The 18,096-nt window shown below is 44.6% G+C and overlaps 2 protein-coding genes across 2 annotated transcripts in view; one reads left to right on the plus strand and one right to left on the minus strand.

Annotated features, from left to right (window-relative positions):
- LOC113649943 (natural killer cell receptor 2B4-like) overlaps positions 1-18,096 on the plus strand; it is a 469,259-nt gene that overhangs the window by 386,800 nt on the left and 64,363 nt on the right. The gene's annotated exons all lie outside the window — the stretch shown is intronic.
- Positions 1-18,096, minus strand: part of LOC125138421 (signaling lymphocytic activation molecule-like) — a 53,387-nt gene that overhangs the window by 5,525 nt on the left and 29,766 nt on the right. Inside the window, exon 3 of the mRNA XM_047816067.1 lies at positions 4,716-5,003. Within this exon, the coding sequence (XP_047672023.1) occupies positions 4,716-5,003 (288 nt within the window). The remainder of the gene's footprint in view (positions 1-4,715; positions 5,004-18,096) is intronic.

Genomic DNA, 18,096 nt, shown 5'->3' on the forward strand with positions numbered 1-18,096 from the left:
TTATTATTTAAAAAAAGAAAAGAATCCATCTGTCACAGGTGCGGGGAATAAAAACTGACCCAAATGCAGTAATAATCAAGACACATGAGGGACAGGTGTGCAGAGGTGGGGAGGAGAAGACAAGGGCGGGGCAGACACGTGAACACCGAATATAAACAAAAGGTACATTGCCAAAGTCCAAGCTGAGTCCTGACAGTACCCCCCATTCGAGGCACGGCTCCTGATCTGCCAATCTATCCTGACAGTCCCGATGGGGTCCAGGAGGGGGGAGCGAGGCACAAGGTGAGGCAGGTGGGGGGAGCGAGGCACACAGCGAGGCAGGTGGGGGAGCAAGGCACACGACGAGGCAGGTGGGAAGAGAAAGTGGGGGAAGCGAGGTGGGGGGGGCAGGTGGTTGAGCAAGGCACGTGGCAAGGCAGGTGGGGGGAGCGAGGCACATGGCGAGGCAGGTGGGGGGACGTCCACAGCCGAGCAGGGGGGCCGCGCGCCGTCCGCAGCCGAGCAGGGGGCCGAGTGCAACCTCCGACGCATCGCAGCCAGACGCACCTCTTGGAAACCAGGAAAGGGGAGGGAGGGCGGGGAGAAAAAAATCCTCCTCTTCAGAACAGAAAATTCGACAAAGGAAATCCGCAGGTCTGCAACACCCCCTGTGGACAGGAAGTTAAAAGTAAGGTATATTAAAGTCATACCTATGTAATCACCATCACCAATTTTTTATTTATTTATTTTTTTCATTTTTAAGGATGGGCTAAGAGAAAAAAAAATGCTCCAAATTGGCCGGTCCAAGCTGCAGCTATCCTGCTGGGTCCTGGTCTGGCGGAATCCTTCTGTCAAGGGCATGGGGAATAAAAATGGGCCCAAATGCAGGAAGCTTAACAAAACCAGGGATTTATTAACTTAAAAAGACACAAAACAGAGACACAGACTTGGCAAAACAAAAGATTCCGTGCTGCACAAGGCAACTAATACAATAATAATCAAGACACATGAGGGACAGGTGTGCAGAGGTGGGGAGGAAAGACAAGGGCGGGACAGACACGTGAACACCGAACATAATAATAATAATAATAATAATAATAATAATAATAATAATAATAATAATAATAATAATACATTTTATTTAAAGGCGCCTTTCTGAACACTCAAGGTCACCGTACAAAAGAAGAAGAAAAACAACAAAAAATATAGTTATAAAATACTTACATAGAAATACAAATTGGACCAACATTACAAATCATGATGTAGAATAAGCTAAACTAAACAGATGAGTTTTAAGCTGAGATTTAAATGATGAAAGAGAATCAATATTACGGAGCTCAGATGGAAGTGAGTTCCAGAGCTGAGGTGCAGAGTAACTGAAAGCTCTATTCCCCATAGTTACAAGACGGACAGAGGGAACAATGAAATGAGTGGAAGAAGAAGACCTAAGAGTGCGAGTAGGTTTTGGAGTATGAAGAAGATCAAGAAGATATGAAGGTGCAAGATTGTGGATAGCTTTAAATGTTAGAAGAAGAATTTTATACTTGATATGAAAATTAATGAGAAGCCAGTGTAGCTGTTCCAGAACAGGTGTAATATGATGCATAGAGGGAGTACGAGTGATAATACGGGCAGAAGAATTTTGAACGAGTTGCAGCTTATGAAGGGTTTTGTGAGGAAGCCCAATAAGAAGAGAATTACAGTAGTCAAGCCGGGAGGTTACTAGACTGTGAATAAGAGTGGTGGTAGATTGAGTGTTGAGAAAGGAACGAAGCCTATTGATATTTCGAAGGTGAAAGTATGCAGCCCGAGTAACATTATTTACATGTGAGGTAAAAGAAAGGGTACTATCAAAGATGACACCAAGACTCTTAACCTGAGATGAGGGAGCTATGAGAGATTCATCAATGGAAATAAGAAAATTCGAACATTTGTTAAGCACAGTTTTTGTGCCTATAATGAGAAATTCTGTTTTATTACTATTTAGTTTAAGAAAATTTGCTGAAAACCATGATTTTATGTCAATGAGACAATCAGAAAGAGCAGATGGAGGGAGTTTGGAATGTGGTTTTGTGGAAAGGTAGAGCTGGGTGTCATCAGCATAGCAATGAAACTTAACCTGATGTTTATGAAAAATATGTCCAAGGGGTAAAAGGTAAGTAATAAATAACAAAGGGCCAAGAACAGAGCCCTGGGGAACACCAGAGGTAACGGAAACTACAGAAGAGGTGAATGATTTTAGTTGAACAAACTGTGTGTGATCAGAGAGATATGAATGAAACCATTTCAGAGGCGTGTTGGTGATGCCAATAGTGGAAAGCCTGTCTAAAAGAATATCGTGGGAAATTGTATCAAAAGCTGCACTCAGATCAAGGAGAAGGAGGATGGATAGTAAACCAGAGTCAGCTGCTATAAGCAAATCATTTGTGACTTTTAATAGAGCTGTTTCAGTGCTATGAAATGGGCGAAAACCAGATTGAAATTGTTCATATAGATTATTGCCAGACAAGTGGATATGAAGTTGAGCAGCAACAACTTTTTCCAAAATTTTAGAAATAAAAGGAAGATTAGAAATAGGACAAAAATGATTAAGGTTGTTGGTGTCCAAACCTGGTTTCTTTAGAATTGGAGTTACAGCAGTTGTTTTGAAAAGAGAAGGAACAACCCCAGTGGTAAGGGAAGAATAAATAATATCCATAATAAAATGGGACAGAGAGGAAGCAGTAGCCTTAACAAGGACAGTTGGTAAAGGATCAAGAACAAAGGTTGAAGATTTAGATTGATGAATAAGTTTTAAGATATCATCAACTGAGGGCAGAATAAACTCAGAGAACAGTTGTGTAGGAACAGGTAAAACTGAGACACATGGAGTAGAAACAGGAGTGGCCATAAGTTGACGATGAATGCCTTCAATTTTTGAAGTAAAGAATGATGCTAAAGTATTGCAGAAATCAGATGAGTACAAATGAGAGGGAAGTGAGTCGGGGAGTGTTGTAAAATTTTTCAATAAGGAAAAAAGAACCCTTGAATTCCCTTCATTAGAACCGATTAAGCCAGAATAGTATGTAGATTTAGCTTTAGCAATAGTGTCTTTATAGTGAGACATATGTTCTGAGTACATTTCCTTGTAGACAGTAAGGCCAGTTCTTCTGAAAAGTCTCTCAAGCTGCCGTCCTTTTGCTTTTAATTGCCTGAGAAAAGGAGTGAACCAGGGTGCAGTAACAGTAAATGAAACAGTCCTAGTCTTAACTGGAGCAAAAGTATTCAACAAATTATGGAGACTATTATTGTACTGAGAGACAAAATCTGGAGTGGAACAATATGTCCTTGATTTTACGGAATGATATAATACGTGAAGATTTTGATTTGAAAAGTGGAAGATCAACATTAAAGGACAGTAACAGATGATCAGTACATGGAAAAAAGTCTGCATTGAGGTTGCCTGGAGAGACACCTGAACAACAGATTAAATCCAAAGTATGTCCTTTAGTATGCGTGGGAAAATTCACATGTTGCTGCAGTCCGAAGGTATCCAGACAAGATGTAAATTCTTTAGCAAGGTTGTTGTGAACATCATCCATGTGAATATTGAAATCCCCCACAAGAATTATATTTGGTGAAAGAGTAGTTATTTCATTCAAAACAGCAGCAAAGTCAGGGATAAAATTCTTGTTAAATTTTGGTGGTCGATATACAGTGCTGATAATAGTTGGAGTAGATCCAGAGAGCCGACAAACTGCAGCCTCAAATGAGTGGGAGACAGAAACATTTGCTGACATCAGTCTCCACTTCTCACGGTAGATCACGCGGCGACCGGCTTTCCTTGGTGGGCGTCGAACAGCTGACCATAATGACTTTATATCACTTGATTTATTAAACCAGAAGTTCCGTCGAGAGCCACGATGAATATATTTCCGCCTTGGCAGATATAAGATGTCCGGATGAGCAAGCAGTACAGGAGGTGTTGAATCATATAAACACGGATGGAAACTCAAAAGTTCAGCAGCAGAGTATTGAAACAGTACTACGGACTGTACAAGATGCAGTACAGTCCAGGCAAGTACAAGCCATAAGTAATAGATCCTCATTGTAGTCTATGCAGTGTATATGATGTTAATTATTGTTATCGGGGAGAGCAGCGGCAGCCAAGAGGCGCCAGCGTTCACTCAGACCCATGAACATAAACAAAAGGCACATGACCAAAGTCCGGGCTGAGTACAGATTTTTAATATCAGTTGCTTCAATAAGTTTGTAGTTGTTATAAAAATATAGATCATGTGTTGATGTATAACATAAAAGTCTATCACAGAGTTTATACCACACTCCAGCAGATATCAGAGCCGGAAGCAGTGAAGAGGGAGGATCATCTGTACAAATTAAGATATAATCATAAATGTAAGCAATATATTATTAAAAAAAAAACAAAAAAAAAGTAAAGAAATTTTAATCACATACTTCAATAAGTTTGTAGTTAAAATATAGATCATGTGTTGATGTATAACATAAAAGTCTATAACAGAGTTTATACAACACACAATAAGACCTGTGCTGAAGTAAACTACAGATCACTGAAGTACTGATGAAGTATTTACTATATCTGAACAATCTGAAGAGTAAAAACACTAAAGATTAAACCGGGAAAGTGTTTATTCACCTCTGTCTCACTCCATCATGAATATTCATTATTCTTTTCTTAACTACAGTAAAGTGATGAGAGTTTAGACTCACTGACGTACCTGAGACGTCACAGAGCTGTGTGATGATGAGAGAAGTTGTTTTATTGCTGACAGGGTTTGCAGACACACAGATGTAAGTGTTAATGTCATTGTGTTGTATTTGAAGTGGGAGATTGAGGGGAACACTGAGATCTGTGTTATTGGTGATGGAGATTCTCTCATTCTCTCTGTACCAGGATAACTTCACATCTTCTCCGTTCTCCACATAACACAGGAGGAAACACGACTCTGTGGAAATCACACTTGGCTTTCCTCTTTCATTTATTATTACTGGAGTTGATACTGGAGCTAAAAACACAAACACATTAATACTTTAGTCACGTGAAGCAGAATGCATCTTTAATCATTAACAGAATTCCCACCCTGGAGTTCCCAGAGTTTCACCGTGAAGATTATTTTCCTTTAACAGCAGCACATCCCCAAGTGTTTTATTGCTTTTATACAACAGAAATTTACCCAAACGTGCATTTTTTAATTTAATAATGAAAATCTGATTATTTGTTTAAAGTTACATTTAATTACAGTGAATAAACACTTCTGTCCTGAAGAGATAAAAAACTTACAGCTGTAAAACTAAAAATTACAGCTTTACCTCTGGCTGTTACAAAACACTGACACTGGAGACTCCTTCCATAAATCTCTTTACTTCACCAAATCAACATCAATATTTATTTCATGCAGGTTGTATCTCTTTTTTTTTTTTTTATTAATGATGAAGTTATGAGACTGAACACGGACATGAAGGAGACATGAAACACTTTTACTCACCATAAACACTGACACTGAAAGTCCTAGATGAGACACTTCCATTGATGACTTGTAATAAATAAACTCCAGAATCAGTTCTGCTGATGTTCCTGATGGTTAAAGCTCCACTATATTCTGTCCAGCTGCAACCACTATAACTCTCCATACTGGGATAGTTATAGTGGTTCCTTCCACTTCCTGCAGTGTGACCATCTCGTCTCCAGCTTCACAGTAAACCTGCATCACAGATTCAGCTTCATCATTTCACTCACAAACTATACTGTGATGTGTGATTGTGAAGGAAAAACACAAACTTACTGTATGGCACAGCAGGAGAAGAAGCTACAATATACACCAGGATTTGTCCCTGATTTGTAGCTGATTTCTGCTACAATATACACCAGGATTTGTCCCATTGCCCTGAACATCATCGTCACTAAAGAACTTTGGGATCGATGAAGTTCATCAACATCAGCTGCTGTTCTGATGTTCACAATTCACCAAATGGACTTTAACCTGAGGAAACAAACATGAAACCTACATCAGATGCAGTATTTGCAGTACAATTTTTCTAGTTTAAGTTTACTTATACATTTAATATTTACTTTCACTTCAAAAAATGTCTTCCTCAGCATAGAGAGAACAAACCCATACAGAACTTCTCATATATGAGAAGGGAACAAAACTACAGATAAAATCATGTTAGAAATGCTCAGCCGGTCAAACAGACACATCTTTTACTTTTGATGAGCTGGATGAATGGACAGCATATAACAGAAGTGCAAAGAGTACAATTAAGAGTCAAGAAGCTTTTATTGTCATTACAACCATATATATCTGTTACAGTACACAGTGACATGAGACAACGTTTCTCCAGGATCATGAAGCTACATTAAAAAAAGACAGGGCTATAAGGACTTAGTAAGTAAGTCGTAAGTAAGTAGATACATAAAGTGTATCTGTACAACCTGGTGTACACAGTGTGGGACAAGACAAACAAAACAGACAAGATAGTGCAGGACAAAAGACAATACAAATAAAAAGACAATACACAGAAGACAATAAACAGAAACAGCTCCAGTGTAAATACTGTATGTTAAACAATATTGTGTTATACTATATATACTATATAGTAGAATGAACACAGTGTTATAGCAGCAGTTACATGAGATAATGTAAAGGATTGTGCAAACCAACAAATGCCTGAAATGTGAGACGGTGTGTGCAAAGGGCAAAAAGTGTGCAAAAACAGCATGTAAACAGTTTGATGGATGTGTGTATTTGGTGTAGGTCTGTACAGTCCATCCAGGTGATGTGTGTGTGTGTGTGTGTGTGTGTGTGTGTGTGTGTAGTGATATGGATTCAAGTAGTCATGTATGTGTTGTTTCTCATTAGTATTATTAGTTATCATTTGTTAAATATGGTTCTTGTGTTAAATGTATATGCAAATATATTTGTATATAATACTGTGCAATGATGCGAACTTAAACATCATTTAGACCTGTAGACGCTGGCGGGTAACGCTAGAGGGTGATAGTGAGTTTGAGGACATAGAGCTTCATTTATATATGAAGAAGCCACTCTGGCAGTCATCGGCAAACAGTTGAAAGATAACTAATTTCTATCTGTGTTTGTGTTTTTACAGGTAAGATGAGTGATGTGGCATCACAGTTTTCAATTCAATTCAAGTTTATTTGTATAGCGCTTTTTACAATAGACATTGTCCCAAAGCAGCTTTACAGAACATAAACACAGAGCAGAAGGTAAACATAATTAATGATAAAGGAATTAACAAATAATAAATGAAATAAGAATTAGAATAAAAATTCTAGATTATTATTAGTTGTATATAGTTCACAGTGTGTATGTATTTATTCCCCTATGAGCAAGTCTGAGGTGACTCAGGCAGCAGTGGCAAGGAAAAACACTTAAATTGGTAAAGGAAGAAACCTTGAGAGGAACCGGACTCAAGGGGGAACCCATCCTCATATGGGTGACACTGGGGTGTGATTGTAATATACAGTCAGTTAAATGTTGTATTGGTGTAAGGTTCAAGGACTTCTGATCTCCTGAGTACCACAGAGTCTAACTGGAGATGTCTCAGGATTCTTAGAGTCGGCCTCGGCTCAGTGGACGTCCAAAGGCTTCGTCCCACAGAGGACGTTGGGAGCTGGTACAGTGTCGGGATGCCTCGGGATAGGTACAAAGAGAGAAGCAAAGTTTGTGTTCATAAAATGTTTATATGTTAGTTATATGTGTTAGTTTGAATAATGTGTATATTAAACCGATAAATTAAGCGGTTGAGGTACGGCCGCTGCACCCGCGCGATGGATTGTGCAATCGCGGCTGGGAGGCGGCCGACACCGCTGCGCTGTTGGAGGCCGTGTGATGCATTGCAACTTAAGTGCCTAATGTTAGAAAATATCATTACAATCGCTCGTTGTTAGGAAAGAGTTGTTATTTGTTTATTGTTACAGTTGTGTTCTGTACATCTGTCATGGGGAAGGTAAAACTAATTGATACAGATTGTTTACAACAGACAACAACATAGCTCCCCAGACAACATAGCTATACAACATAGCCTCTGGTAGCTTTCTGCCCCTGGTAGGGTCTCTCAAGGCAAACAGGTCCTAGGTGACAGGCCAGACAAAGAGCGGTTCAAAAACCCTTATGAAGAAAATCATAACAAGGTCTGTGACGTCGCCCGGTATGGCGCAACCGGGGCCCCACCCTGGAGCCAGGCCCGGGGTTGGGGCTCGCATGCGAGCGCCTGGTGGCCGGGTCTTACCCCACGGGACCCGGCCGGGCTCAGCCCGAAGGAGCGACATGGGGCCGATCTCCTGTGGGCCCACCACCTGCAGGAGAAACCGTAAGGGGCTGGTGCAATGTGGATTGGGTGGCAGTCGAAGGCGGGAGCCTCGGCGACCCAATCTCCGGACACGGAATCTGACTCTAGGGACATGGAATGTCACCTCGCTGGGGGGGAAGGAGCCTGAGCTGGTGCGGGAGGTTGAGAGATACCGACTAGAGATAGTTGGGCTCGCCTCCACGCACAGCTTGGGCTCTGGAACCCAACTCCTCGAGAGAGGCTGGACTCTCTACTACTCTGGAGTTGCCCGCGGTGAGAGGCGGCGGGCTGGTGTGGGCTTGCTCATAGCCCCCCAGCTCAGCAACCATGTGTTGGAGTTCACCCCGGTGAACGAGAGGGTCGTTTCCCTGCGCCTTCGGGTCGGGGAGAGGTCTCTCACTGTTATTTGTGCTTATGGGCCAAATGGCAGTGTAGAGTACCCGACCTTCTTGGCGTCTCTGGGAGGTGTGCTAGAAAGCGCCCCGACTGGGGACTCCGTCGTTCTACTGGGGGACTTCAACGCTCACGTGGGCAGCGACAGTGACACCTGGAGGGGCGTGATTGGGAGGAATGGCCCCCATCGAACTGAACCCGAGTGGTGTTCTGTTATTGGACTTCTGTGCTAGTCACAGTTTGTCCATAACAAACACCATGTTCAAGCATAAGGGTGTCCATCAGTACACATGGCACCAGGACACCCTAGGTCGGAAGTCGATGATCGACTTTGTGGTTGTTTCATCTGACCTCCGGCCATATGTCTTGGACACTCGGGTAAAGAGAGGGGCGGAGCTGTCAACTGATCACCACCTGGTGGTGAGTTGGGTCCGATGGCAGGGGAGGAAGTTGGACAGACTTGGCAGACCCAAACGTACTGTGAGGGTCCGTTGGGAACGTTTGGCAGAGTCTACTGTCAGAGAGATCTTCAACTCTCAACTCCGGCAGAGCTTCAACCAGATCCCGAGGGAGGTTGGAGACATTGAGTCCGAGTGGACCATGTTCTCCACCTCCATTGTTGATGCAGCCGCATGGAGCTGTGGCCGTAAGGTCTCCGGTGCCTGTCGTGGCGGCAATCCCCGAACCCGGTGGTGGACCCCGGAAGTAAGGGATGCCGTCAAGCTGAAGAAGGAGTCCTATCGAGCCTGGTTGGCTCGGGGGACTCCGGAGGCAGCTGATAGTTACCGGAGGGCCAAGCGAGCTTCAGCCCGGGTGGCTGCAGAGGCAAAAACTCGGGTCTGGGAGGAGTTCGGTGAGGCTATGGAGAAGGACTATTGGTTGGCCTCGAAGAAATTCTGGCAAACCGTCCGGGGTCTCAGGAGGGGGAAGCAGTGCCCTGCTCACACTGTTTACAGTGGGAGTGGGAATCTGCTGACTTCGACTGGTGACATCCTCGGACGGTGGAAGGAGTACTTTGAGGATCTCCTCAACCCCACCAACATGTCTTCCATTGAGGAAGCCTTCCATTGAGGAAGTAGAGGCGGAGGGCTGGGTTGTGGACTCGTCGATCCCCCAAGCTGAGGTCACTGAGGTAGTTGAGAAGCTCCTCAGTGGCAAGGCACCGGGGGTGGATGAGATCCACCCTGAGTACCTTAAGTCTCTGGATGTTGTGGGGCTGTCTTGGCTGACACGCCTCTGCAACATCGCGTGGCGGTTGGGGACAGTGCCTCTGGACTGGCAGACTGGGGTGGTGGTCCCTCTGTTTAAGAAGGGGGACCAGAGGGTGTGTTCCAACTATAGGGGGATCACACTCCTCAGCCTCCCCGGAAAAGTCTATGCCAGGGTACTGGAGAGGAGAATTCGGCCGATAGTCGAAACTTGGATTCAGGAGGAACAATGCGGGTTTCGTCCTGGTCGTGGAACACTGGACCATCTCTATACCCTCACCAGGTTGCTGGAGGGTTCATGGGAGTTTGCCCAACCAGTCCACATGTGTTTTGTGGATCTGGAGAAGGCATTTGACTGTGTCCCTCGTGATGACCTGTGGGGGGTGCTCTGGGAGTATGGGGTCCGGGGCCCTCTGTTAAGGGCTGTCCAGTTCCTATATGACCGGAGCAGGAGTTTGGTTCGCATTGCCGGGTGTAAGTCAGACTTGTTCCCGGTGCATGTTGGACTCCGGCAGGGCTGCCCTTTGTCATATGGACAGGATTTCTAGGCGCAGTCGGGGGCCGGAGGGAGTCAGGTTTGGGGACCACAGGATTTCGTCTCTGCTTTTTGCAGATGATGTTGTCCTGTTGGCTTCTTCAAATCAGGACCTTCAGCATGCACTGGGACGGTTTGCAGCCGAGTGTGAAGCGGCGGGGATAAGAATCAGCACCTCCAAGTCCGAGGCCATGGTTCTCAGCCGGAAAAGGGTGGCTTGCCCTCTTCAGGTTGGTGGAGAGTTCCTGCCTCAAGTGGAGGAGTTTACGTATATTGGGATCCTGTTCACGAGTGAGGGAAGGATGGAGCGGGAGATCGACAGGCGGATCGGTGTATCTTCTGAAGTGATGCGGTCGATATACCGATCTGTTGTGGTGAAGAAAGAGCTGAGCCGCAAGGCGACGCTCTCTATTTACCAGTCGATCTACGTTCCTACCCTCACCTATGGCCATCAGCTTTGGGTCATGACCGAAAGGACAAGATCCCGGATACAGGCGGCCGAAATGAGTTTCCTCCGCAGGGTGGCTGGGCGCACCCTTAGAGATAGGGTGAGGAGCTCGGTCACTCGGGAGGAGCTCAGAGTAGAGCCGCTGCTCCTCCACATTGAGAGGGGTCAGCTGAGGTGGCTCGGGCATCTGTTTCGGATGCCTCCTGGACGCCTCCCTGGGGAGGTGTTCCGGGCATGTCCAACCGGGAGGAGGCCCTGGGGAAGACTTAGGACACGCTGGAGGGACTATGTCTCTTAGCTGGCCTGGGAATGCCTCGGTATTCCCCCGGAAAAGCTGGAGGAAGTGTCTGGGGAGAGGGAAGTCTGGGCATCCCTGCTTAGACTGCTGCCCCCGTGACCTAGCCCCGGATAAGCGGTAGAAAATGGATGGATGGATGGATGTTTACAACAGCGCACATAAAGAGAAATAGCCTACTAAAAAGGAAACAAAGTGCTTATACACTGTGTTGTGTATAGTTATTGAGTATTATTGTCTGTCTGATGCCATGAAAATGTTAATGTGTTACAGACAGTATTCAGCAATATATTTTCATTTTCTTTTGATGTGTTGTCATAAGATTGTGCAAAGTGAGTTCGAGGACATAGAGCTTCATTTATATATGAAGAAGCCACTCTGGCAGTCATCGGCAAACAGTTGAAAGATAACTAATTTCTATCTGTGTTTGTGTTTTTACAGTTCTTTTTCAGCAATAAAACAATATATGTGCCACCAGAAGTCTCCGCCTCTTCTGTGTGTGCAACATCATGGCGAGCCAGCCAGGTGAGGACTGCTGATTGGATGTGAGAGAGACAGTTCCTCCCTGAGACGAACCTAGAAATAACAAAAGATCCGTCGATACAGAGGATTACATAAAGTGAAACTGAATGCAATCCAAAAAAAACTGAATGCAAACCAAAAAAAAAAAATGGAACAACTTCAAGACTGCGTTAGTTCCAAGTTTCTGATGCTAGAGAAGCCTGAACTGATAAAAGTCTGTTTCTACCTAAAGTGCAGCGAGCCATCGGGTGAAGGTTTCACAGGCCAAACGAGGCGGGCGCTGATAAGGATGGCAGAGAGAACGTTGGATGAAATTGAGGAAAGTCTAGAAGAGGAACAATATGCAGAGAGCCTTAATGAACTTCTGTGTTTCATCGAGTCCCTTAAGGAATCAGCCGAGCTCAAAGTGTCACCAGTAACCCAGTCTGAGATAAAGAAGCTAAGAGAAGAGTATGCAGAACTACAGCAGACACATGCAAATGCTCGTCGTGCATTAGAGGAACAGATTGGGCTACTTGAGGAAAAACAGCAGAGAGGAAAAGATAAAATGAGTGTGAAAGAACAAGTCACCAGAAACGAATTGATTCCTGAAGTTACTCTGAGGAGGGAATTCAGAGTCTTCGGACAGATTGGAGAGGCTGGCCAAAAGGAAAAATTGTCATACACTAGCCTCAACAACCAGATTGAATCAGTAGTGAGAAAGGGGTACGCAGAGGCGGAAATCATTGAAGCAGTTATCAGAGCAGTGAGTCCTGGCCTTCCCCTCAAGGAACTCCTTGAGATTAAGCGAGATCTCACACTTTCCACATTAAAGATTATCCTCAGAGGACACTATAAAATAGACTCTTCATCTGATCTACTGCACAGGCTCATGAACATCTCTCAGGAACCCAAGGAGTCTGCTCAAAGTTTTCTGTTCCGAGCCATCAAACTGAGGGAGAAACTACTGTGGACATCTGGAGATGAGCAGGATGGAGAACAGTTTAGCCCTGAGCTCATCCAACGATGATGCAGTTAAGTTCCAAGTCAAACCATACCTCAGTGATCCTAAAGTAGCAGATGAAGTGTTGATTGAGAAAATAGGTGAAGCTGCTAATCTGGAATTGGAGAGACAAACAAAGTTAAAGAAAGCAGTGACTCCAAAGCCTTTTAGACTAAGTGAAGTTCAAACAGTAGAACACGTCTGCAACACTGAGCAACATTCGAGTAGCGAGATGGAGACTCAAGGACAGAGGAAAGAAACATTAATGAAAGTTAATGAAAGACATTATCACTGGCAAAGACAAGAAGAAACAGATACAAAACAAAGAGACTGACAATGACACTGATAAAGCAATTGAAGACCTCAGAGCAAACATCATGGAAATGACCAAAATGTTCAGAGAGACAATGGAAGCAACCAGATCACAGTTTCACCCACCCATGACTCCACTTCGAACTGAGAGGAGGCCCAAAGCCTGCCGTTCATGCCAGGAGGCCCAAAAAGGTGAAGAGTGCAGGCACTGTTATCGCTGCGGACAAGATGGACATCTGTCACGGGGCTGTCAACAACGGAGGCCGGCATCGGGAAACGGGCGGGGACTGCTGAGCTGGACCCCCCAGTAATCCCTTCTGCCATCGGGTTCCAGACAAGTTCAGAAGCGTGACAGACATTCAGACCTGTGCAAAGCAAGCAAGACAGTAAAGAAAATAACATTCAACCTGTTACTCACCAAGATGCGGCCACTTCTGTTGATAAGTTTCTGTCCCTTGCCTCACCTAAACTTTTGAACATCATTGGAAAAAGGTGCCTGGTCCAGCTCAATGATGTCGCAGTTGAAGACGTATGGGACACAGGAGCCCAAGCCAGTATTATCAACGCAGACTGGAGAGAACGACACTTACCACATACCACCGTCAGACCGATTGAGGAGCTCCTGGGCCCAGGGACACTGACTGGGTTGGCCGCCAATCGCACAGAGATCCCTTTTGATGGCTGGGTGGAAGTGAGCTTCCGATTAAGTGATGATCCAGGTGCAGAAGGGACCATGCAGGTACCTATGCTCGTGGCAAGTGATATTAGTGTGGCTGAAAACCCTATCATCGGTTACAATATCATTGAAGAGATAATTACTAGGTGGGAGAAACAGAGACCATGGTCCAATACTGTCTGTAGGGTAAGCAAAGCGTTCTCTATTTCAATAAATAAGGCAAGATCCATGCTTAAACTGTTGAAGACTGTAAATTCAAATGTGACAGTTGGAACGGTGCGAGTTGGTAAACAAAGGATCCAGCTCAATACAGGGCAAATAACCACTGTCTATGCACAAGCACACATTGGGGGGCAATTTCAAGAACAAAGCCTGCTATTTGCTCCAAGTGAACCATCACCACTACCAGAGGGTTTAATAATGCAGGAAGGCATAGTCAAAGTTGATAATGGGAAGACAGCGAAAGTGCCGATTGCCATCGTCAATACAGCCAGTCACCCAGTCATACTTACGCCATGACTCATCCTTGGCCACCTGGAAGTGGTAAAGACAACTTATCCAATAACAACAGACTCTTTCCAGAGAAATGATACTCAGATGGAGCAGGTGATAGAACAGCCAACATCCACGGTGCAGACATGTGGGGTGAGTGTTACACCACATCAATCAAAGAGACCCAGTCAGTGGGATCCACCAATAAAACTTGAACACTTAACAGAATCACAGCAACAGATTGTACGACAACTGTTAAAGGAAGAGTGAAATGCTTTTGCGTTTGATGATAATGATGTTGGTTGCATCCCCTCACTCAACATACATATTACACTCCATGACAAATCACCTGTGCAAAAGACTTATATTTCTGTACCCAAGCCACTTTTACAGGAGGTGAAGGAGTACCTTCAAGATCTGCTGAACCGAGGGTGGATAAGCAAATCAAGATCTCATTACTCCTCGCCAGTCGTATGTGTGAGGAAAAAGGACGGGAGCCTGAGACTTTGCTGTGACTATCGTGAATTAAATCGCAAGTCTGTACCTGACAGGCACCCCATTCCCAGGATCCAGGATATACTGGACTCCCTGAGCAGCAGTTCTTGGTTTTCAGTCTTGGACCAAGGGAAGGCCTATCACCAAGGATTCCTTGATATCGAGAGCCGACCCCTAACAGCCTTTATAACACCCTGGGGACTATTTCAGTGGAACAGGATTCCATTTGGCCTTAGTTCAGCACCAGCTGAGTTCCAGAGGAACATGGAAGCCTGTCTGGAAGATCTGAGAGATGTTATCTGTCAGCCTTACCTGGATGATAACCTTGTACATAGTACCTCTTTCGATGATCATGTGGCTCATGTTCGCACAGTCCTCCAAAGATACCAGAAACATGGAGTCAAACTCAGCCCACACAAATGTGAACTGTTCCAAAGGAAAGTGCGGTTCTTGGGCCGTATTGTGTCTGAGGATGGATCTTCCATGGACCCAGCTGAAATAGCCCCGGTACAGGCTCTGAGGCTCCGAAAACCAGCTACAGTGGGAGATCTGAGAAAAATGATGGGATTCCTCTCCTATTATAGGACCTACATACCCAATTTCTCTCACCTGGCAAGACATCTCTATCAGCTGATAGCAGCGCCACCTCAAAGCACATTACCTGCTGAGCCTAAAGGAAAGAAAAGAAGAGTCAGTACTAAGTCAAAAGGGCAGGCATCTCCCAACACACCCATAACTTGGACACAGACTCCTCAAGATGTGTTGAACACACTGATCGACCACTTAATGGAGCCACCAATTCTTGCTTATCCTGATCTGACTCTACCGTTTGTCCTCCATTTGTGATGTGTCACAGGATGGTTTGGGGGCAGTCCTGTATCGAAAACAAAATGGGAAGATGTCAGTGATTGCATATGGGTCGAGGACTCTCACACCTCCGTAGAAAAACTACCACATGCATTCAGGTAAACTAGAATTCCTCGCTCTTAAGTGGGCCATTTGTGAACGCTTAAGGGATTATTTGTTTCATGCTCCCCATTTCGAAGTGTACACAGATCATAATCCCTACATTTTGACAACAGCCAAACTCAATGCAACAGGGCACCGTTGGGTCGCAGAGCTTGCCGATTTTAATTTCACCGTCAAATACCGGCCTGGGAGATGCAATGCAGATGGAGATGGCTTGTCGAGGATGCCGCTTGACATTGACCAGTACATGAAACTGTGCAAAGAGGAGATAAACCAAGATGTGATAAGTGCTGCAGTGCAGGGTGTGGTTTTAACTTTCAAGGATGCTCCTCTGTGGACAAGTGGGATCCACTTACAAGCTGTACATCTGGTGGAAGACAACATCTCACTGCCCACTAATCTGTGTCTGTCGCAGGAGCAGATCAAACAATCCCAAGAGAAAGACCCAGTTATCAGCCGTGTCCTGGAGTACAAAAAGAATAACTGTCGTCCATTCAGCCGCACTCTAAAAAAAGAATGTCAGGAGACCAGATTCCTTCTGAAACAGTGGACACGACTGCACTTGAGCGATGAAGGAGTCCTGTACAGAAAAGAAGGAAAGAGAAACCAGCTTATTCTACTGAAAGAACATCATCAAACGGTTTACAGAGAGTTGCATCAAGAAATGGGGCATCTTGGAACAGAGAGGACTCTAAGCCTAATTCGTGAAAGATTCTATTGGCCCCATATGCAAAAAGAGACAGAGCACTTTGTGACGCGTGTATGTGAGTGCCTGAAAAGGAAAAAACCTCATAAGACTACAAAAGCCCCATTGGTTACAATTCAAACCACCTACCCTTTCCAGCTTGTGTCTATCTTCATCTTGAGAGGTGCAAAAATGGTTATGAGTACATACTTGTAGTGATGGACCATTTCACACCTTTTGCCCAGGCTTATGCCACAAGAAATAAGTTGGCAAAAACAGTGGTACAGCACGTCTTTGGTGATTTTGCCCTCAAGTTTGGTTTCCCTGAAAAAATCCACCACGACGTGGGAAGGGAATTTGAGAATCACCTAATGGATCAGTTGCAAGAGGTGTGCGGTGTGCATGGGTCTCACACAACCCCATATCACCCAATGGGCAATGGGCAAGTTGAGAGGTTCAGCAGGACGCTCTTGTCCATGCTCAGGACACTGAGCGATACTAAGAAGGCTGACTGGAAGAACTCGCTGTCCAAAGTGGTCCATGCATACAACTGCACCCGTTCTGAAACAACTGGCTTCTCTCCATATTACCTGCTATTTGGATGTTCACCCTGGCTCCCCATTGATCTCATGTTCAACCTGCAGGCGAATGAGAAACAGCAGAGTTATGCAGAGTATGTGGCAAACTGGCAAACACGAATACAGGAAGCCTATAATATCGCATCAAAGACTGCAAGAAAAGAGGCCTTGAGAGGAAAAAAATATTATGACAAGAAAATTCATAGTATTGAGCTTTTGCCTGGCAACAGAGTCCTACTCAGAAATCTAAGCGAAAGAAGAGGACCGGGTAAACTACGCTCGCACTGGGAAGATTGTGTGTATACGGTGATAAGTCGAAAAAGCTCTGAGAGTCCAGTATACGAGATCAGACCAGAGAAGGGAGGACAGAGTCGTGTGGTACACAGAAACCTCCTGCTGCCCTGCGACAGTTTACCTGTAGAAAAGCCAGACACAAAAGACAGCCAAACACAAAAAAGAAAGCACTTGGTTAAGAGCAGGAAAGTGCCAGAACAACAACACGACCTGGACTCAGGCAGTGATGATGATGACAGATATGAACTATGCTGTAAATTTCTACCCCGTACTGAACACAGTGCAAAGCTCACCACTCTGAATCCTGAAGCTGAACCATTTGAACCGGCTATGATGGATGAGTACTTACCCGAATACCAACCTGATGCTGGAGGAGCAGAGAATGCAGAGGTCACAGGAACGGAGGAGGAGAATGTTCCACAGGAGGACAGTGATTCTGAAGAGGGGAATCAAGATTCTGTGAGTGAACTGGAGGTACCACAATCATGTACTTATCCACAAAGGCAGAGTCATCAGCCAAAGATGTTGACTTATAATGAACTGGGAGAACCGACAGTGGTGCGGAGAAATGTAGTTCTAAAGGATATCAATTTGATTACATGGTAAGACTCGTCTAATTAGAATGTAACTGTTTACGTATATGCTAACCTTACTGGTAGGAATAGTCAGATAAATTGTACAGTGCAATAGTTAGAAAATGTAGCACAATAGTGACTGACCCCCTTTTCTAGAAAATAAGCCATGGCCAGGAGGGAATAACTGATTTCATGCACAGAGATAAAACAAACTGGAAACCTACCTTTCGTCTTGCAGCAATTAAGGGGTCAGCCTGAAAACACCTGTTCTAAAGTTGTGGTAAAATGTCGAAGAACATTTTTAAAAGTGGGGGAGGGTGTAGTGAT

The sequence above is a fragment of the Tachysurus fulvidraco genome, chromosome 7 (genome assembly GCF_022655615.1).
Source record: "Tachysurus fulvidraco isolate hzauxx_2018 chromosome 7, HZAU_PFXX_2.0, whole genome shotgun sequence".
Taxonomy (NCBI): Eukaryota; Metazoa; Chordata; class Actinopteri; order Siluriformes; family Bagridae; genus Tachysurus; species Tachysurus fulvidraco.